Here is a 22,661-nt window from a genome sequence, read left to right as displayed (position 1 = left end):
GCACCATGCCTTTTAATTTTCCTTTTTTCTTTTTTTTTTTTTTTTTGGCTGCCAGATGTTTTAATTGTAGCTGTTTCTAGTTTACTTTATAAGGCGATTGAGCTGTGTAAATCTATTAAGCACTGCCCTTACATGTTTACATGTTTTTGTTAAACATGGATCAGCTAAATACTATATGTGGTTACACCATAGTTACCAAATAGTCTGTGAGGCAGTACCTCAGTCTTTGTGATCCTGTCTTACAGATAGGCCAAACTGACTACAGTGAATATCCAAAACTGCTCTGAGACCAAATTCTTTATCTGTAGAACAGAACTATTAGGCAGTTTGCCAGACTGCATCATGTGGGCTGCTCTGGAAGACAATTCATTCCTTTATGCACAAGAATGAATGTAGCTCTCAGCAATGTCTGCAATGCTGTGCTGACAGGAAATGTTTTATCAATTGACAGCTCAAGTTTGCAGCATGGTAAAATATGGCCAGCAGAAGGTTAAAGAGGATGGAGAACACTGATTTACTGGATCCTTACTTCTGCTGGGAATTGCGAGAAGATTTCTTCTGTTGCAACTTTTTGTTGCTTATGTTCTGTACCTAAAAACCTTTTCCCTGTTGTGCCTGTAAGAAGCCCAAAACTGTATTCAGTTTTTATACACTGGCATTGCTCTGTTGGTAGCTGTTAACATGGTGCTGTGTTTGTGTTCCAAGCACTGTAATGAGGAGTTCAGTGATAAAGGCTCCCAGTATTTACACTGTAGAGTCACTTGGAAGTTCTGCAGATTTGATTGCATCGATGTTAACAGGCGAGGTCACGTTTTAAAAACTTATATATAATCTATATAATCTATCTTAGTCCTAGGAACACTTGGATGCTTTTCTTGTCCAGTCATTCTGTTGGTAATGCTTTCCTTAATCCATACTCTGGCTTGATGCCAGCTTTTATTTTAAGGTTTTTTACTTAATCTCCCTGCCACTTAGCAACTGTCATGTGTTTTTGACCTCTCTGTCACCTTTTCTTGTCAGCTTTTCCCATGAGTGGCTTCATGCTGTGTTTGATATTGCTGTCAGGGGAAAGGCCCCCTTGGGTAATCCAGAAAGGAATCAAATCCAATTCACATCTGTAATGAGGTACATATTAATCTTCCTAGACATCCCCTATAAGAAACAGCTTCAGAATACAATCTCAAAATTACCAGTTCCTCAGTACCCCATTTAGGATGCTACATTCCTTCATTACCCGTCTCCTTTCTCACTCCTCGTGTTCTTACTGGATCTACCTTGAAAATGATAATAAAAGCTGTGTTAAGGACCAGCTTCTTTATGCACAACATCTGTCAAAAACTATGCAACGTTGGTCTCAGTATAAAACATTTATTTAGTAGAGGAAAGAATAGTTAATGCAAATTTACTAAATGTAAGCATGTTTTCGTTACGTGATTGATTTGATCATCCTGTGTTGACTCCTACTGTCGCACCCTAATAAGTTTGAAAAGCTGGTGAAATTTCATTCCATTACTAAGATTATGGATTAGTTTAACTATTCTGTTCAGTGATAAATTATGCATAATTTATAAATATTCCTCATAGTTGTGAAGAATTATGCTTAAGGTTTGGCATAATCAAAGAACTATTGAATATTCTGTCTTACTAACCTATCCCAAAAAGGACTTGATAACAAAACCTTGCATACTAACTCAGGTACAAAGTACTAGAAAACAGGTATTCGTTTTACTGATAATTTAGGTAATGTTTGTAAGAAGAGGAAGGCTACAAAATGTTAAGAGTTGTCTGGTTTAAGTTTCATAGCAGCACCTCAAACTCTTTGGTGATGGGCATTGGCTGATGTCATCCTTAATCCAAACTACAGCAATATACCAGTTACTAGGAAGAAAATTAAGTATCCCAGCTGAAATCAGGAGAGCTAACCCCATCTTTTTTTTTTTTTCATCTGCCAGAAAATGTGGGATGTAACTATAACTTTAGATGAATTCTAATTCAGTGGTTAAAAAGAACAGCATAAAAGAAACACCAGGATGCTCTGCGCTCAAAATTTCATCATTGAAGACTAACACAGACTTTGAATTTGTTTAAAGCCTGTGTCACACTAGAATACTGTATTCTTCAACATGTTCTTTCACGGATCAGAATTAAGGTCACATGTTTCCGAAGTAGTTAAATTTCTTCTTAAGCCCTCTTCTCTGTTTGTTTTGACTTAACTGATAGAACAGTTATAGCCTGATTAGGATTACTTATAAATCCAGATAAATATTTGTAGTCAGCAAAGAGGGCATTAGAGTTATGATATCAAAAACACATGACAAAGAGGACATCTGAATTCCTGTTTCTCATTGCTGCTTGATTGGCTGTATTCCATTATACATTCCATATTGTTTGTATAATCACATAAAGTAATTTCCAGATTTTAATTTCAGTAATATTGCAACGTAAACTGAAAGTGATTTCTGTATTTTCCAGTACCTTCTTCGAGTAAATTCCGCTCGCCTGTGGCACCGTCTCCCTTAGCTCTCCGACAGCCAGTGAAAGCGTTCAGTGCCCATGGGCCGGGCTCGGTCGCCTCTCCAGAAGCCGCACAGCTGACGCACAGTAGTTCTTCACCAGGGCCTCTTGCAGCCCAGAGCTCAGGCTTGCTGAGCCCTGCCAGCAGTATTAACAGTACTACTCTTACCAGACCAGCAGGGATGAGGAGTGGTTTGCCCAGACCCAGTGCCCCTTCCACGGGGGGCATCCCAGTGCCTCGTAGCAAACTTGCACAACCTGTTCGCAGGTGAGACTCTGACAGTTAGTCTTAGGTTGAAGTTTCAAAATTAATTTTGTTCACTGTGTATTTGTGCTGCTTCTTCTTGCAATTGTTATTTTGATCCTGAGGTTTTCAGAACAGAAGTGGAGACCATGTGAAGACCATGTGAAGTATTTCCAAAATAGTTTTGAATCCAAAGTGAGAGATAAAGGTTCTTTAATGAGAGAGTGAAGGTGAATGAGTGAAAGTGAAATCAGTAATGGAAGATACTGAACTAAGTAAATAAAATCTTAGTCTGGGCTGAGAAGACAGCAAAAATTTGTCTGTTTGTGGTAAAAAGTTACCAAAATATAGCTGGCAAGAGAAAATTCACTTGTGTGAGTGACACATTCCGAAGTCAGAACGGCTTGCCTCCATAACTCAAGCAACAGTACCATGGTAAGAGTAGATTCTCTCTTTGGGCAGCTGGAAAATTCTAGAAAGAAGATGCACCAAGACATCTGTAGCATTTGCTAAACTTAATGTAAAAATCACTCCAGTTAACCCACAGGATGAAACAGAATTTTTAGCTTAAACATAACTGTGCTAGCACCCAACTATAGAAGTTGCTTGATGTCAGTGTCTTTTCGAAAACTACTGCAAGAGAGACTGAGTATTAACTGTGAATGTCAGATTTCACTGAAGATGTTAAGTGGAAGCTGACATAAGGAAGCAGTCATCCATGAGAAATATTAAGAATCTCCTTAAACGGAAGGGAAAAACAATTAGTCTCTAGTACTGTAAAAAAGATGAAATGGTGGTAAACAGCACAGTGGAAAAGTTCTGTTCTGAAGTGAGTGCTAGGCAGGGGAATGATAAGCAACTGTCACAGCACTGACTTTTGTGATTAAAGCCTGCACTGGTCAGCAGTACAGAACTCTGTGTAATAAAAAGCAGTTGTTTTGCCAGGACTTTGCTAATAGTAGTGAAGTGTGGTTGTCCAGATCACAGCTTGTCTTAAAGAAAAGTGTTTCACTTACTAAACTTTTTTTTAAACTGACTTAATTTTTCTTTTTTTTTTTAAGTTTGCATGTATAGGGCAAAGGGAAACAGCCCCAGCTTGCACCAGAGGAGGTTTAGATTAGGTAACAGGTGAGATCTCTTCACCAAAAGGTTCGTCAAACATTGGAACAGGCTGGCCAGGGAAGTGGTGGAGTCATCATCCCTGGACATATCTAAAAGATGTGTAGATGTGGCATTTTGAGACATGGTCTTGTGGTGGCCTTTGCAGTGCTGAGTTAATGGGTTGACTTGATGTTCTTACAGGTCTTTTCCAGCCTAAACAATTCCATGGTTCTATAATGTGGACTCTGTACGCAGTGCAATAATCAAGTTTCTGTGAATGTCAGATTTTGATGTAAGCAAAATGCAATACTCTAAAAGAGGACTTGTCTGTTTATATACATCACTGAAAAAAATGGCCCATTTTAGGTGGAAGCAAATTAAATTTGCATTTTTACAGAGTATAATAGCAATAAGTTTTCTGTCTATTTATTTATTTAAGCTTTTTCCTGGTGTGGTAGTTGCCAAGATACAACACATGAAGCCTAAAACTGAAAATACTCTAGGGTTTATCTTAAAGAGAACTAAAAGTTTATCTTGCAGAGAAGTAAATGAATGAAGTGTATATTTCAGTTATTTATAAAATGTTTAAATTCTTATGTATTGTAGATAGAGACTTCAACAGTTATTTATGAAACTGAAAAACATCTCATTTCATTTTAGATCATTACCCACTCCCAAGACATATGGCAACGTGAAAGATGAGAGTTGGAAAGATGGCTGCTACTGATCTGCACAGCTCAGTGCAGAGTTCCAGTGCTCATGGATACTTCCTCACCAGGCGAAAAGACAGCTTGATTAAACAAACTGTTCAGATATGACTCTTGGAATTTGTAAAAATTCCAAACCTCTCTGTCTCTAATTAGCACAAACTGGCAGAGATTATTATAAAGCAGCACTTTAATGACATCTAACATCAGATGTTTGGTGATCATACAATCACTTCTACATTAAATTGCTATCAGTTCTGGGGGCTTTTTTATTGCTTGCTAAAAATGTTATCAATATGAGCATTTATGAGAGTGGCCAATGTCGGGGCAAAAATGAATGAATGCCAAAGAAATGCCCATCTTGAAAAACAGCAAGGATAACTACCAACATACATTATCCAAATCTTCATTTTCAGCCTGTTTTAACTCAGCAGAAAGATTGGTGAATATGTACTATTGAAACCAGGCTACATGAATCAGAGCTCATGTTCTGATTGTAGACTGCTACAGTGCTAGGGAAATGTTGCTTTTAACAATTGTATGAGATCCCAGCTGGGACTGGATCCGTCCTTCAGTACTGCAGGAAGAATCAGCAGTTACCCTGGAGGATTAGGCGGAACAGGGAGTTGTAGCCATGACTTCTGTCGCATTAAAAGGTTTGAATGTAGCAGACACACACAATGCAATAGTATAGATTGCATCTTTCCTATGTTGATTTATTGGCTTTACCTACTCTTATGTTTGATTGCCAGAAGGGCTTAGTATTAGTTGTACAGTCTTTCTAACTTTAAATTCCTGGCTCAGGAAATATGGCCTTCACTATTGTAGCCACATTTTTAACACATTGGCTTGCTATTTGGGAAAAAAAATTTTATAGCAGGTTTCCTTGCAAAAGAAAGAGCAAGTGATAATTTTGATATGTTCTAATACCATACCATGATACATGCAGCCTGCAGCAACTGTAAATGCTGATAGTTGAGGAGAAGGAAACACAACTATGCACTTGTAACATACAAATTTTAAGGAAATTAGTTACTCTTGATGCCAAATGATATTCATTTAGGTGATGTTCCATGGTATGAGGGAGTTTTCTGTATCCTATTTTTTTACTTTCATCCATTTCTTAAATTGGTTTATTTTAAATTGTAAATATTTTTACAGAAGATATTGCCCATGTAAGTGTGTTTAAATATGTACTTTGCCTTACATATGTGTATCTTACATTACTGGTAACAGAGTATGAAACCTGCTATGTCTGTTTACAAGCTATTAAACTCCTCTGGTGGCTCTGACTTACAATAACGCATTTTGCTCAGAACAACTGATATATTTAATTGAACCATTGTTTTCTGTTTTGGAAGACATCATGCAAAAATCTGTAGCTAAAGTTGTATTGAGTGGGACTAGTTAAGTGGAGGGGATTTTGTTTGAAGGTTTTTCAGTATTTTGGATGTACAGTTGATGAAGTAAGAGAATGTGAATGGTATATCCTTTGTGCAATGACTGACAAACACTACAAGTCGGATTGGATGGTAGGTAGCCTTCAACCCCATTAGTAACTGAGTTTGGGACTGCTGGTGTATTTTGCTCCCACCACTAAGAGGATAACTAATCCTGAAATTCTAGTACTTGAATTTTAGGCCAACATTAACATATTCCTGGATGAAAAGCCATGCAATACTACTTGACTTGTAAGAAACCAAATAGGAAGGAGTGGAGACTAACTTGCAACTTAAACTACTCAAGCAAGCTCTGGATTGATGGGTGACTTCACACACCAGACCAAGATCTGTGCTAAGACTTCAAAGTTGGGGTGTCAAATACACTGTAAGTGTCAGATTTCAGCAGAAGCCACCTTTCACCAGTACAGAGCAGTACATACCACTAATCTAGCCTTGAGTCACCTGCAGGTACAGGGAATGGATGTATCTCACAGCACTGTTCAGAAGAAAACAGGACTAGATCAAATGTGCATATTCTCAGTAAAGCCTGAATTTTAATATTTCAGCATTGTACAAATCAATGCTGAAGTCTTCACTGAAGAAAGGGGAATTTAAATGGATGGATTTTATCAAACTTCACTTGACCTACAAATTTTGAAAGTCATTTTAGGCAACAATATTAGGGGTTTTACCATGGCTGCATCAAACTTGTGTACGTTTCATTAAGTTAAGTAATTCATCGCTTGGGTAAATTCAGCTTGAGTTTTATAGGGATTTTTTTCTCTGCTGTTCTCCCCAAAATACAGCAAATGACTTCCTGAGAAGACAGACTGTTTGCTAGAAAGTCTTTGTGCATTACCAGTTCATTGATATCAGGAAATCATGGGGCTCTGTGTTTAGAGATTTAATGCAGAATTGTGGAAATATGGATTTGATAAAATAGTGCCTATGATTTACTTAACTTATGTTTGATATAGTAGTAAGGGTTTTCTGAATGTGGATTACTTTTTGTGCCAACAGCTTGAAATTGATGTATGTGTGTAGGCAGAAGGATTTATTCTGCTCCCAAAGTTATTTAATTTTTTTTGTGTTTGAATGTTTTTGTAAGTGTTAAAAGTGTAAAAAATATATATATAAAATATTCTTACCACAAAATACTTCCTGGATCCTTATTTTTACAAAGTGTTTTTAAAACCTTTTAGAAATTTAGAGGATATTATTTTATGGTTTTTTTTTGTCTGGTTGGTTGGGTTGTTTTGCAGGAGCTGTATTCCCTTGTCTAGAGGTTACCAGTATTGGTTTCTGCCCACTGTAATTCATGAACTGAGTACAACACTGTATTTGGGTGAAATCTGTGATTTCATTGACAGACAGAGCTGGACTTGTGCCTCTGCTCTGGAAGGACCCTGCACAGTTCAGACTTATATGAAAAACTGTATTCTGAATTTTCATCCAGAGTGATTGAAGTATAGGGCAGTTTTAAGTATGCAAGCCTGCCTTTCCATTTTTCAGAATTTATACTCACTTCAGACCACCACATGAAACAAAATAATTCTGGAATTTATGCAGAAAATTGAGCCATGTAAAAGTGTACCTACTAAGCCCTCTTGGAACTGATAAGTACACATTTTATCTACCTTCTACATGAATGCCTCCATCTTTGGCTCACATACAAGCAAGTAGTTTTGAACTTGGTATTTTTCTGTAATCTGCATCACATATAAAGTAATGGATTCAATAGTAATGTCAATACCATCTGTGTCTTATCTTGGTATTAATAAGGGCAGGTTTAATTCTATTTGGTAGCCACTTAATATTAAATTTAACAAAATGTAGGCTGTAAAACTTCTAATCAATCATTTATCCCAGCATAGTCCCCTATTTTGTAATTAAGCCAGTAGGTTAAAATGTTTCCCCCTAGTTAACTGACTTATTTATGGAGAACTGGCTTCAGACCTGCTACTTCTAAAAGGTATTGTCACTTTTTAGTCTGCAGTCAAGTACCATTTGCCCCACTCCTTCAGGAAAGTAGAACAGTATCAAAATCTGGTAATTAATAGCCTTTTGCCCTTCTCTTTTAGTAGGTTTCTGTAACAAACTCTCCTATATTAAACTGTTGTTCATAATCAGTATCATCACTGTACTGCAAGACTGAAGATTAGAAATTGTATTTTTCTGAGTTCTCATTCTGAGGAAAGGTGTGACAGCTCCTTTGGGTCCTCTTACATTTAATGTGTGTTCCCCTCTGGAAGCGTGATTGCAGTGGTGAAGAAAAAAGAAGTTATGAACATATAAGGGGGCAGAAGGCTGAAAATGCTTATGCTGCTGGTGTTGAGATGGCTGCAGAGTGCACAATTTAATAATTTAAAACTTAGGTTTTTATTTCTTGAAGTATTTGCATTAAAACAGGTATGGGACGTGACCATGTCAACAGTATTGTCTGCAGTTCTCCCTCTTTTGATTGGAACAGAACAAACTTTAGATTTAATGTTTACTTTTTAACTAAAACAGGCAACATGTGAGGTTGCTTTAAGAAACAAACCAAAAGCCCCAGCTACTCCTGACTTGCATTTATGCCTCTGTGCAGTCCAAGTCTGACACCTACAGGCAGCCTGTCTGTGCTCACTGTACAGCTTCAGGAGGTGAGGCTGGGATTTGGCTGCTCTCAGGAGCATCCGTGTTTTACACACAACTGCCCAGTCAAGAAGATGCTTTTGGCTACAAGAGTTAAAGGAGCAAATTCCACTCACTCTCCACAAGATTTTTTTACAACTGTTTCCAGCTGTGATACCACACAGGGTTGTTCTGTGTGTCACTGTCCCTTTGCACTAAGTGATAAATTCTGTTGGGACCATGTTAAGCACTTATATTGTAATCTGAGCTTCTGTCATCAGCAGCATAAGCAGATGGAATCACATGGTTGGAAAAGACTTTTGAAATCATCTAATTCAACCAACCAAGTCCCATGTCCAGTCTTTCCTTCAACTCTTGATTCTACCACCTCCCTGGGCAGTGCATTCCAATGTCTAATGACCCTTTCTGTGAAGAAAACTCTATGTCCAAACGCAACCTCCCCTGGCTCATCTTGGGGCTATGTCCTCTTGTCACTAACTGACTGAGAGAAGAGAGCAATCCCCACCTGACTACAGCCTCCTTTCAGGCACTTGTAGACAGAGATAAGGTCTCCCCTGAGCTTCCTTTTCTCCAGGCTAAACACCCCCAGCTGCCTCAGCTGCTCCTTGTGCTAAAACTAGAACACAAGAACTAGAGCTCTAGACTCTTCACCAGCTTCATTGCCCTGAAAGCAACAAAAGTAATGTAAATCCATTTTCTTTTGAAAATAGTTTTAATAACTTAAACAGTAAATACAATAAATAATAGTTTTAATAACTAGCAACAGTAAAGCTTAAAAGACAGTGACATGTGATACCTTCTCCCCCAGGATGTTCTCCCCTTCCTTGCTGTTTATAAATTATCCCGGAAAGCTTCCTTCCATTGGCACTACAGTATGGGAGACTCAAGACCTGTATGAGACAAGTATGGGATATGCCTTACTGAGAAGGTGACTTTGTGGTTCATCCCCAGCGCCACAATGCACACAATACAGACTATATATTCTATTCCATTCTGCTCTTTTCCATTCTCTTTGCCATGATTTTCTTGGGACTTGGAAAATTGCAACCTTTCACAGCCCTGCTATGACAGGCTGATTAAAAAGCTCACTAGTGCAAACAGCTTGGACTAATGTCAGACAAACTACTGGCCCCCCACCCAGCACATGATCTCCAGAAGCCTCATACCAGCTACCTCCACTCTCCTCCAGTAGCAAGGCTAGGTTTTTTGTTTGTTTGTTTGTTTTTTTTTTTTTCATGGAAACTCTCTACATAGTATGAGGAAGGTGAATAAAGACACTTCTGTTCCACATTGTTCCCCACCTCTGCCCTGCCCAAAAGAAAAAGGTGCTTATTAAATGTGGGAGTAGGTCATCAGTGACTTGACTTGGGACTCTCTGGGGCCTTGGCTGCTTAAAGCCACAAATGTGATCAGGAAATAGCTGGGGTGTGATGTGTTGGTGGTGGAAGAGTGGTTAGGGTAGGGGCCTGACATGCAGGGCTTTCCCCAGTCTCCTGCTCTTCCCAGGCACCTGCCTTGGGCACTGACACATCAGATGCTGGGCTGGACGGGGGCCCCTGCTCTGACACCAGCATCACTGCACTGAAACTCCCAGCAGTCTCCTCCTTTTCTCTTACAGTGCTCTTCCAAAATTGTTTCCCTTCAGACACTATCAGCAAACAAAACTGCACAACCCATTTCAAAAACTTAGTTATCCAACTGATCCTTACCTGCCTTTCACTCAGCAGGGTTAACACTGCTGTGCAAATTTTACAGCTGCTGCTGTGCTGCACATGAGTGCCAAAATGCTGCCAGGAGAAAGTAATGCTGGACCAAGCTCTGGGTTACAGTGAGTTTGGTTCCTGTTCAGAGCAGAGGGTAAGGCCAAATGTCCTCTGGCTTACTTACCCCAATACATGCCAAATTAAAGGCAGACTAAGTGCTCTTGTTCAAAGTTGTTTGTCTTAATGATGAGCAGCAGGACAGAGTGTTGTGCCATTGTAATTTTATCTTTGTCACTCCTCCTTAAAAAAAAAAAAAAATTATTGAAGCACTTGCTGCCATTTTGAGTTCTCTCTCAAAGAAAAGAGAGGGAGATCAGGTAAACCCTCTGCTATTCATGCTCTGCCACAGCTCCTTAGCCTTGTCTTTCTGAGCTCCACAGTGATCCATTTACCCCTACATTTACTCACCCAGCTGCTGAGCCCAGGGCAGGGTTATATTGTTTCTGTTCATCTGTTCCCCACCAGGCTAATGCAGACACAGAAAACCGCTGTTAATGCCGCTTCAAGTGACCTGTATTCAAAGGAGTCATGAAAACCTTGTCCTGATTCTCAGCCCTTTAAAACCATGCCTACATGTCAGAGAGAGCAATGTGGTATCACCACCATCACACTGCCTCAGGAAAGCAGCCCGGAGCATCCCCCTCCATCCGCGGCCAGCCTTGCTGGCAGGAACCGGCGGCTCCTGAGCCACAGGATGCCCCTGCCTGCACACGCAGCACCTGCAGCAGGGTCACGGCCGCCGCCCGAAACTCCTCGCTGAGGGTGCGGCTGCACTGCCATAGCAGCCATCGATAACAGCAGGCACGGTAGCTGCCAGGCCAGCACTGCTGGTTCAGTGCACACAGACCTCCTGAATGCCTGTGGGCTCAAAGAAATAATTCCTTATGGTGCAAGAGTGGGCTACAGAAGACCCTCAGCTGGTTCCCTGCCCTGCCATAAACTCCCGAGGACGCTTGCTTATTTTCTTGAGGCTCAGTCCATCATCACTGAAATCACTCCCAGGCTTCCTGACTCAAGTGCTGGGAGCAAGGGGCAGGTGGCTGCTATTTAGAGGAAGGGGCAGCCAGTCAGTTCAAATCTGGTCTGATACAGCAGGGTAAGTTAAGAACAGAAATTTGGTTTACCTCAGTTTATAAGCCCAAATGTCAGAGAGCAGATAATACCTATTGTAAATGTCAGAGTGAAGGGAAATTTATTTTCCCTTTAAAAGAACATCAACAAAGATTTAGTGCCTATTGATACTGCCATTCACGCAGGCTCAGCATGAATGGTGGGGCCCATGTATGCAAACATACTGGAGAAATATTAAAGGGACACACTTAAAATCATAGATCGGGTAAAGCACCCAAGCCCAGCTCAGCCTTCCTCAGCAATAAAGCAGTTTTTGGCAACACAAGGCTCTAATAAAGTCTGGCAAATTCAGGCTACCTTTACCACAGCAGAACAGAGGAATTTGATATATAATGGACTTCTCACCTTTACAATTTATCCCCATATGAAAATTTGCCCAGGGGACTGAAATACAATTCTCTGCAGGTCCCTGCACCCAGCCACCAGTGCCAGCTCTCCTGCCCAGTGGTCCACTGTCAGTGGAAGAAATGGAAAATTCCATTTACTATCATAGTTGAGACAGCCATGATACACAGAGTATCATCATACAATTTCAGACAGCTTCAACCCATACAGATAACACCATACCACTTCAGAAGGCATCAGACATCTGTCCTTCTTGCTCTTTTGCCCAACCTTTTATACCTCTCATGTTCATGCACTGCACCTGTGTGCTCTGTTCCCTTGGGTGGTTGGTCAGTAACCTGGGCACTCCATGGCTCATTGCTGTCAATGCTGCTCACCTGCTTCTCACAGCTGTGCCCACTGGGGATGAGGCTCAGCCACAGCCCCGCTCCCAGTGACCACAAACTGTGTACCTACAATTTACAAAGCCACTTCACAACTTACTGCTCAAGACTAACTACAGTGTAGTAGTTATCTACTGATTTTGTACCATATTTGCCCACCTTCACACAGGTACAACATCAGTTTAAGACTACTTTCCCCAGCTGAAGTGCCTCAATGGCAGAACTGAAGTACAAAAATAGGTGTTTCTTGTTAAGGAGCTCCAACCATGTAGCCTATTCAAGGCCTTGACTCAGCCCATCTCCCCTGCTCCTTGCTCAGGCCATTTCCCTGTGCTGCCCTCCACCCTGAAGTCTCTCAACTGTTTTCATTAGCAGATTCTGTGTGCTCTCACTTTCTTCATCCTTCTCATTATCAAGATAAATAAATAACATTAATTACCAAAACAAGTCACTGAAATCTGCCTACCAGAAAACTTCTTTCAAAATTTGAAATGTAATCTACCACTGGTAGATTACATTTATAACCCATTTATGCACTCTTTTTAGCCCTTCTATTTTTTCTGCCTTTTTTGCCTTTTATTACTCTATTAAATATTGCAGGGTTTTCTTTTTGTTCTTTGCTTCCTACCCAGGACTCTTCAGACACTAGAGGGTGATCTTGCCTTCACTGTGCTTTTTCATCCCAAGTTTGGTCTAGTTCAGCTTCAATTCAACACATTGTCCTGAGCTTTCACCGACTTGTCCATAAGGTCCTGAATGTCATTAACAGCCGCATTTATACCAGGAAAGCCCTAGTCTGAAGGAGGATGAAGCCTTACACAGCAGGCCATAAAAACCACCTCTTGAAGAGTCTGAAACACCCCCATTAAACTTTTTACTCAGTGTCACGTAGATTGAAACCTCCTTAAATTGTTTAGGATTTCAGAAATATTTTCCTACTAGTCTGGGTTTTTCCAGCTAAATGTGTGGTGCTGTGTGGTGACACAGCAACATCTCAAGACTGTGGGATGTACAAAGGCTTGTGTTTAGCTACTCAGAGATGGCATGCATTACACAAGATATATGCCCCTCCTCTTCTTGCTGTGGCAGTTAGCACAGCACTCAAGTAGAGCCTACCCCCAGAGCAGCCCCTCTGAGCAACCCAAGTGCAGCACTGAGCCACCAATTCCCATTGGCACGGCTGTGAAATCACTGGAGGGGTTGGGAGTCTGCGTTGCACCAGGACTGCTTCTGCTTTGGGGCAACAGCAGTGCCTGCAAATTGATGCTGTTACTACTCTGCAACAGGGAGCATGGGTCAGTCTCCTTTTCTGCAGAGCTTGGCTTCTCAGGGCTTCCAGATTTGGGCATCTGATCCAAGATGGGAAGAGCTTCTTCTGGGAAGAGCTCAGCTGTGACATGCCTTTTTGCACAAGCAACAGTGAAATTTGCACTCATATATTAGTGCTTCCTATGCTGGTTGGCTAACGGCTCCTACTGTTTGTTATGCCCTCAAAAATTTTTTTTTTGTTTCCTTAAGGTCTTTCTAAAATCTTCTTCTGAGTTCTCAGATAGTATCTTTCATTATCTAATAAAGGCCAGGATCACTGCCAAAAATGTCTTGAATGTCAAAAGGCCTGGGATGCTAACAGTGAGTGCCAGCATGCTGCAGGGACACGGAGCAGCCACGATCTATGAGACAGCCTCTCCACTTGAAGGGAAAATATGCTTGGACACCTTTCCTTTGCTACTGAATCAAAGGGTTTAAAGAATCCCTTACAATGAATTGCTGCTTGCTGGAGGAACCCAGCAGTCATCCTCCCTGTAGAGTCTCTCTGGGAGCAGGATTCATGTGTCTGTAGAGACTGGAGGTGATTGTTCACTGCTTATGGCAGGCCCTAAGGAGGGTCTCAGCAATACCAGTCAAACACTTCAAGGAGCTACAAGTGAAAATAGATTCTGTGGATGTTTGGCAGTGGTAGAGAAACAGAATTTTTTTGTCATGAGGGATCACACTGTACATGCTGCCTCCTCAGGAGTATGGCACCTGTTGGAGCTTAATGCACTTGTCGCCAGTGTGCAGCTTTGCCACTATCTCCAGCATGATCTTATGCAAATTAATCACTCCCATGTATAACTTCTCCCTCTGTACATAAGCATGACAATGTAATGACCCTGCACCTTTGCACTTGATAATAATAAACTCTTTGGGGACGGGGAAGGTCCCTTCACTAGCTGGTTTTGCATTAGCACCTTGCATTTGGGACCTGGATTTGTTTAGACTTCTTGGTGTTAGCTTGAAGCAACTTGTTTTGCAAGAATGAGTTTCTGTATTTCCATGGGATGTGGTGACTGTCATCTCCTGTCCATCCCCAGCTCCTATCCTGAACAGAGCTCCCTTGCCTGGAGGGGTTTGGGCCAGGTTTGTTTGGGTGGACGTTCCCTCATGGGCATGGGGTTACTGTACGGTACTGCTCACAGCTGGGTGGAAACAATGAGCACTGACACCTTACAGATGTCTGTGGGCAGCTACTCCTTTGGTCCCTGTTGGCTCTGATTTCAGCAGCAAGAATCTCCTACTGAAGCTTCCTCAGCATTTAGATTACCCATGTACCTATGGCAAACATTTAGAAATTACATGTTTAAAGAGTATGTATTAAAGAAATGTTATATATTTATCTTATTTTAGTAATTGATATATTTTAATATCTCAAAATTAATTTAATATTTATGGTGGCCCTTTTGTGTATGTTTATTCCAATCTTTTGTTTTTCTTTAATTCTTTCAGCCTGAAACAAGGGGCTGACCTCTTTTTAGTCCTTCCGCCGACTATCCAATCCAAAACAGCTCTGTCCAAGGCTCGTTCTCTGGCAGGCAGGATGCAAGATGCTGCCAGCTTAATAAAATTTGCAAGCAGTTCAGGACACAGACTTCATTTCTGGGCTGTGAACTGCACCTGACGTCTCCAGCTTGGGCAGATGCCTGTGATCCTGAAGGCGCTGCCAGCAGCTCCAGCCGCAAGTGCAGTTATATCCCAGAGAGATGCGAGGTTTTATTGGTACCGGCAGGTGTCACCGCGGAGGATAAAGGGCATTTGCACAAGATACCAGGCAGCAGGTAAGCAGGGCCAGGAGGAGCCTGTGCCACCCCAAAGCGAAGGCAGCAGCTGCAGCACATGCTGCCGCAGAGATGTTTGCCTGACCTTTCCCGGGAGATCGCTGCTGCCTGCCCGGACTCTCTGCCTTCAGCACCAACGCTTTTATTGACCCCATCACTATCTAATCCGAATCTCTCCTACAGCAGCTTAAATCCATTGTGTTTCTGAGGAGTTGTGAGTCTATAAGAAGAGATTACTCTCAGCTAGTGGTAGAATGGACACCCCAGGCAGGAACAAATATTCCCCTGGCTTCATACCCAGTATTTCTGCTTAGGCATCGCAGAAAGGAAATAAAAGATCTCGGTGATGAAGACATTCATACTTTCATCTCTCTGGAAAATCAACAAATATACAAAGCCCAGAGTACATCTGCCTCAGCTGCAATGACATACAGGCTGTACTGATACCGTGGATTATTAAAAAATGTTCTGCTTCATCACGGTTTTAAAAGTGCACATAACACTGTGTCAAGGTTATTTTCATAGGATTAATATTCAGCATTAGCTAAGACAAGTATTAAGAGATGTCTATTACATTTAAGATTTATTTCTCTCCATTTCCCTGACATTTTTTTCTAGACAGCTCAAGAGTTAATTTAGGTAATGGTGCACCTATTTTGAAGGGCTTGCTTATACCAGCATTACTGATAATCATTTATCATATTTGGTAAAATTTGGCAGCAGGACAAGAAGCATTTTTATTCTATGGTTATGCTAGCATAAAATAGCTTTAGTCCACATCCAGGCACCTTCGATTCCAAGATAAAAATGGCTGGTAACTGAGTGCAAAGATATTTAAAGATATTTTTTGTGTGTAACCTGAGATACAGAATATTGATGCTATTAACTCTTATCATTCCCATGGGGCTCACCACTAACATTCCTTTTAATACAGAGAAAGCTTTGGCAGGTGAGTGATGTAATTTTTCTTTGGGTGTCTTTCTTTATTTAAATGAATACTCTATGAAGCAACTTCTGCTGTAGATGTTATTAAATATATTTATTTATACTTTTTTTGACAACTAAATGAAATCTGTAGGACAATATCTTGGTGTCATTTACTCTGATCTTTTTTTTTTTTTTTTGCAAAGCCCAAACAATAGATTGTATAGGCACAAAACCACACCTGTGTGATCTACCTCCACATTACCTCTCTTGATTTATGCCACTAACCCCAGGTTCCTACACAGCAAATTAAAAGGGGGCTGGGACCCTCAGTAGGTGATGGATGCCAAGTAAACCCAGCTGGACCTGGACCTGCAACTGCACATCCATCCTGAAGCCCCACCATTTACCAGGCTGTGCACATCCCATCGTCACTGTGCTCTCCAGCCTTGATGGCACCACTGTCCTTCACAGCCATCAGGGTCCCCCACACCACAGGGTGGTCCCCCACACCATTAGTGAAGATGCTGAGCAGGCTGTTTGTGACGCTCTTGGGGAGGTCAATCAGAGCTCTGACATCCCAGACATCCCTGTTTCTAAAGTCCTATGAAAACCTGCCGGTGAGAACCTGTGCCTGCAGTGCAAAATACCACTGACTTTTAAATCTGAATCCAGTGCTTTCAGAGTCATCCTCATCTCACCTCCTTGTCCCTGTCTGATGGGGCAGGATGCTTATTTTGGCTCTTCCGGACCAATGCATGCTTTAGTCATCAAGTCATTTATTACGACTTTTCATCTTAATTCTGATAATACTCCAACTCCAGAAAAAGATCAAATGACAACAAAGGGAATAGTGAATGAGGCAGAATCCTTTCTTATTTGAATCTGGGTAAAGGTACCTCACCAAAGGCATTTACTTGCTTAAAGGAAAACTTGCTGCTAGCAATTGTTTTACAGTTGTAGGGATACAACTACCTAAACAACTCACTGTCAGCAGTCAATTTACAAAATTATCCTTCAGTGATTCCCTGATTTCATCTCTTTTCATGGACCAGAAGACCTTTTCTAATGGGATGGCTGGCAAAAGGCCTCTTCATTTAGAAGGCAGATCACGCAGCCTTATACACTTAGTTCTAATTATGAAGTACTGGAACATCGCGACCTGAGGCATCATGCACTTACTTGTTGATTAATTGTTTCAGACATCTTAAAAATAAACGTGGGGGAACACCAAGTGCAACAGGAGGATTTTATCTTAATAATTTCTGCCCTTTACCGTTAACCCACAGCTTCAGTGAAAGGATCTGTTACCATTTGGTCAGAGACTGAACACATAGGGGGGACACGAAGGAGACTGCCCAGCCAGGTAACAAGGCTTATGCTTGTTTCCCTTCCACATCACTTCAATTTAATAAAATCTCAGAGGCTCTAAGTTGCTTGGTAGAGAGCACTGCTCCCAAGGCAGGCACAAATACCGAGCAGGACTGGACTGAAACAGGCATCATTAGGAAGAGGAACCCATGAGAAAAGGGGGACAGCACTCCCATGAACAGAGAAATCACAAAGACAGCAGAGAAGAGGAGAGGCAGAGGCAGCACAGCAAAAGAAGGTGCCTGGATGCCTTTGCCACCTCAGCCAGGAGAAGGCAAGGATGATTTGAAGGGATCTCACCTGTAAGAGGAGACAACAGGGATGCAGCAATGACTGCTGCTGAAGAGGAGAGACAAAGGGACATTTATCTTATTTTCTGCACCCTGAAATTCAGGCCCTGGAATGGGTTGAGGATGCTGGCCATGGAATAAAAGATGCTGATTATTTTGGAGATTTACCAAGCAGGATTGAGCAGCAGCACCTTGCTAAGGACAGGACAGAAGAGACTTGAAGATAAATAAGCTCAGGACAAGATGTAACAGTGCTGCAATGGGGCCAGGTGTCATGTTGAACAGTAGCAGAAAAGCCTGGGAGGCAGGAAAGGCAGATCTATCCGAGTGCTTCTGCACTACAGACATCTGCAGGAGCAATGAACTAGCAGGAAACCCACAACTCTTGTGTATTCTCCACCTACATGGTGCAACTGCAGCCTTTGTGTGACACACAAGCAGCTTGGGGCAGGAGCAATGTTGATCAATCGGCACCTCCTCACCAAAGCAGCTTCTGCCTGTGTCTGGCTGGGGAGGTTTCTTGGGAAAAACTTAATTGCACAGATCTCAATGCTTCATCTTATTTCCAAAATGTATTTTCTCACCTGTTTAGTGATCAAACAACATAACAACAACATCCCAAACAACATAATTTTTTTAAAAAGGAAAAAGTCACTTTTCTGCTAAGATCTTACAGTTGCTGGCTCTGTGAGGGTGGGCAGTGAGTGGGAGTGACAAAAGGTGCAAAGTCCCCTGGGTGCTGCTGCTCTTGAGAGACAGAGTGGGAGACAGGTCCTAGTTCAGCAAGGACCAGGTGACACATCCTTCCTAGCACAAAGATAACCATGGAAGAACAAGCAAAAGCACCAATATCTCTGCACAATTAGGGTCCAATTCCTAACTCTCCTAAGCCACAAAAATAAGTGCTCTGGATCTACATTATAAATAAGATCAAGCTTACGCATTTCATGGAGTTTACCACAAAATTACCTTAAACTGCATATAGGAGATCACACAATACACGATAAAGGAATATTTTAATTCAAGGTAACAGCAAAGACTTTTCTTTTTCCCATGGTAAATTATTATTTCCCTATTAAGTCTTTAATTTTATTTCTATCCATAGCCTAGGTGCATAGCAAGTAAGGTAGAAATGAAGGGATTGTACATCCCCTGGAAATCAGAAACTACTTCTGCTAGGTCTCACCTGAACATCACTTTCACAGCAGTATTTTGTCCCAGCATCTTTAGTAGCACCACCACCTTAAGGTGCTGACTGAAAGCTTTCCATCCTCCAGGACTATCCTTCAGAGGCCTCTCTTCCTCCGCAAACACCCAGCACAACTCCATGAATCAGCTGGCACAGACATGCAGAGAGGCAGAACATGACTTACAGGAGGGTGACGCCACTTTCCCCAGACCAAGGCACAGCACACAACAGCCGAGGTGGGAGGAGCAGGGAGCTGAAATGGATATTAGGCTGAAATGGGAAGAGCAGGAAAAGAAGGGGTGACCAGCCTTTGCTTTCTTACCCAGCCCCATTGGCTGCTTTTATGGAGTGCTCATAACTACGGCATGCTGTAGTGCATGTTGAAGTGCAACATGTTTGGGATTTAGGCTTTCTAGTTCAAGACTGATTAATCCTTAACTCACTTGGAATTTGCAAACCAACCCTTGTTGCTTGTGGCTCTAGAGCCTGCAGAGCAATAGGCACACACCAAACCTCCTCTTGCTTCCCCAAATTCAGCTCAGTGGACAACACCCACAGCAACTTCCCTTGGGAGTCACCAAGAGGAAGCACAGACACAATGACTGCAATTTTGCAGAAGTCCTGGGCTATGCCAAATGCTTTTAATCTCTGTCAGGAGAAGCAAGTGATTGAAACATCATACAGTGTGCTGAAGTAGTCACTGAGTAAACAGCAAGGTTGCTTTGCTCATTCCTTACAGTACTATCAGAATTCCTTAAAAGTTTATCTTCTATTTTTCACCTTTGATTCTAGTTGAATAAAGGGAAGGCACAAAAATCCTGTTACAAAGCAGCAAACAAAATTCCTTGGTTTTGAGAGACTTCTGCCTCTTCAGACTGGCTCATACCACAAGTGCTCTTCTGTGGAAATCAACCCTCTTCTAAGATTATTGTAAGGCAATATTTTTAATAAAAGTTACAAACTACAACAAGTTGATATTTCAGTGGTCCTTTCCCTCCCTCTTTGTTCTTGCTAACTCTTATCCTTTTACCTATTTTTGCAACAGAAGGACTAACAAGGAATAATTGAGAATGATGTATGATCAGCTTTACTTGCCAGGTCTTTTTATACTCAAATATTCAATTTGTGGCTTCCAGTAATAGCAGGGTAGGCAGTATCCTTTCTCCTGCCCTCCACAAAAGAAAGCAGAAAGGAATTATCCATGGATTTAGATACATTGAGGTGTTCACTACGTGTGAGCTGGCTGCCTCACAGCCAGATCCTGCAAAACTACTCAGCATCATTCCAGACTCCAGACTGTGCTTTCATTAGGACATATCAGAAAAGCCTGAAGGAAGTTAGAGACAAGAACCATGCTCAGCAGCAGGTACAACGTTTTTTCATTCTAAATGCTGCATGTGAAAATATGCCGGGTGTCCACTTGGAGTGGAGGTACTTTGTGGATAGACAATTTGCAAAACCGATTGGCTGGGTTCAGACTTGGCTTTCCCTGAAGGCAGCTTCACTGCTTATGTTTAAATCAAGCATTTAATTTTAATTTTAGCTGATCAATTGTAAGAAAAAATCTCAAGAGGTCTTGATTTGTTGCAATGCATTCATGACATTTTCCCACTATAGTTGTGTCCCTTGAAACTGAAGTTTATGCTGACTGGCTGGGCTCTGAAAGAGCCTGTATCTGCTTCCAGGCATACTGGACTCCTCCTGTAACTGCTTGCACCATAGGTACCACACATTTTGATATAAAAATATCTTCCTGTAACCAGCCCTGCTGCAGTGAGGAGTTTGGGGAGTGGCAGCCCGAGATAAAGCAGGAGGCCTGGCTATGCCCTTCCCACCTGCTAAATGAACAGCCACCTTGTGCTCACACAGTGGATCCATCCTGGGTCTGCCCACAGTGATCCCTGGTCAGCTACACCACAGGGAACCACACGGGCATTTCTTACACACCAGGGAGGGTATGATAAGAGAATGACCTGCATGTTGCAAAGCAAAGTACTGGCTACATGACAGATGGAATAAGATATAACAGTGGTAAGACTTTATGAAGCACAATAAATACGCTGCGAGCACTTTTCTGTTTATGCAAACCAGAAAATTAAATCCAGAGGATGCTGTTGGCTCAAAAAGCCAACCAGATCCTGAGCTCTCCTCCTCCAGAGGCCAAAAATATGAATGAACTAAAGCAATCCAGATCCTATTTGGTTGTTCAGCTCTGATGACTCATCTTCCCTGAGCTCTTCTTAGGCTAATGACAAGGAAACAAACACAGGCAGAACAGTATTGAACTTGGCATAATTTTGGCAAAGTTGCTTTTCCAGGATTTTGTCACCAGGTATTACTTGCACTTCTTGTGTTACCTGTGCCCCAAGAAAGAACCAAAGGTTTAATAAGCAAACTGTCTGGTTTTCTTTCAAGTCACCAATAATTTCTACTTGAGTCCCAGAACAGACTAAAATTTTACCCAAATTTGCTGTTTGATGGAGCTTAAGGCAAGCAGCCAGTCAGGGCAGCTCCTGTAGGCTCTCTCCTTAAATCCAGTGTGCCCTCCTTCAGCTGTGACCCGAAATGCTCCATGCAGAAATAGAGCCACACACGAAGTGCAGAAGCCAAGGGGGAGCCCCTGGGGATGCTCTGTCCTGAATCAGCTACCCTCACCCAGGAGTGGTAATGTGAAGTGGTGGCTGTGACCCCTCTAAACCCTGTGGGTGTACAAGGGAAAGAATTACATTCCTAAGACAAGGACAACAGTAGTGCCAAGAGTGAGAGTCACTGAGGTATCTCCTGCCCTCTGAAGTTGCCCTCCTCTCTCAGGAACTCCTGCCCTTGTGAGTCTATCTGGGTGTTTTATACAGCACTTTACTTCTGAATTAACAGAGTGACACACAATTATTAAATGAAAAGCAAATGTTGTAAGCACAATTTTATGACTGAAAATCGCCCTTGGATGCGATTTTTGGGTGACGGGCTATGTGTCTTTCCCTGGTTTGAATATCTGTGTGCCTGTGAGCTTGCCTGCTTCCTTCACGTGTACTGACTACCCTTTAAAAGGTATCACCTCTCCTGACAGGTTTCTGGGTCCCCACCAGCAGAAAGTGGTGCCTTCTCGACCTCATCCTTCCTCACACATTCCAAAACCTTCATATCAACAGCAACTTGCCTGGAGGGGGAATGAGTTCGGCAATCCCTCAGCAGAGGGGTCTAGCTGCCCACCCACATCGCGTGACACTGCGACGCTAATTGACCTTTTTGTAATGCCGACGCCAAAGTAAATCCTGTGATACCTCAGGTCCTCCGCTGGAAAGGTCGGGCCCTGCTGGCTCCAGGAGAGGATGCCGGGGGTCGCACCGGAGAGGAGGATGCAGCCGCGAACCTGCCGCCGCCTGCGCTTCCCTCCGCCGGGGCCGGGCGGCGCTGGCGGCCGGTGATGACCGCCGTCGAGGCGGCAGCGAGACACCGCCCACGCCGGGGGTGGCCCCGCGTGGGTCCGGGGACGCGCGGGCGGCGCCCGCAGCAGACAGGCAGCCGGGG

General features: G+C 42.2%; 1 protein-coding gene and 1 long non-coding RNA gene across 7 annotated transcripts in view; one reads left to right on the top strand and one right to left on the bottom strand.

The window, feature by feature from the left end:
• The window catches only part of SLAIN2 (SLAIN motif family member 2), a 33,394-nt gene extending 27,536 nt beyond the window's left edge, over window positions 1–5,858 (top strand). For 2 of the 6 annotated variants that reach the window (XM_068188378.1, XM_068188380.1), the window contains 2 exons: window positions 2,473–2,782; window positions 4,520–5,858. In XM_068188378.1, the coding sequence (XP_068044479.1) occupies window positions 2,473–2,782; window positions 4,520–4,586 (377 nt within the window). In that variant the 3' untranslated portion in view covers window positions 4,587–5,858. Of the gene's footprint in view, window positions 1–1,020; window positions 1,126–2,472; window positions 2,783–4,519 lie in introns of those variants that run through there. The other 4 variants (XM_068188383.1, XM_068188381.1, XM_068188384.1 and 1 more) reach the window with 4 other exon arrangements.
• Window positions 5,859–6,380: 522 nt separating this feature from the next.
• Window positions 6,381–22,567, bottom strand: LOC137472884 (uncharacterized). Its single transcript, XR_010998466.1, has 2 exons — window positions 10,352–22,567; window positions 6,381–9,306 (listed from the first exon to the last, which is right to left on the bottom strand). It is a non-coding gene; the product is annotated as an uncharacterized lncRNA (long non-coding RNA).
• Between the last annotated feature and the right edge of the window lie 94 nt (window positions 22,568–22,661).

Source organism: Anomalospiza imberbis, chromosome 4 (genome assembly GCF_031753505.1).
Source record: "Anomalospiza imberbis isolate Cuckoo-Finch-1a 21T00152 chromosome 4, ASM3175350v1, whole genome shotgun sequence".
NCBI classification, from domain to species: Eukaryota; Metazoa; Chordata; class Aves; order Passeriformes; family Viduidae; genus Anomalospiza; species Anomalospiza imberbis.
Note: the sequence above shows the minus strand (reverse complement) of the source record. Positions and strands in the feature narration are given on the sequence as shown.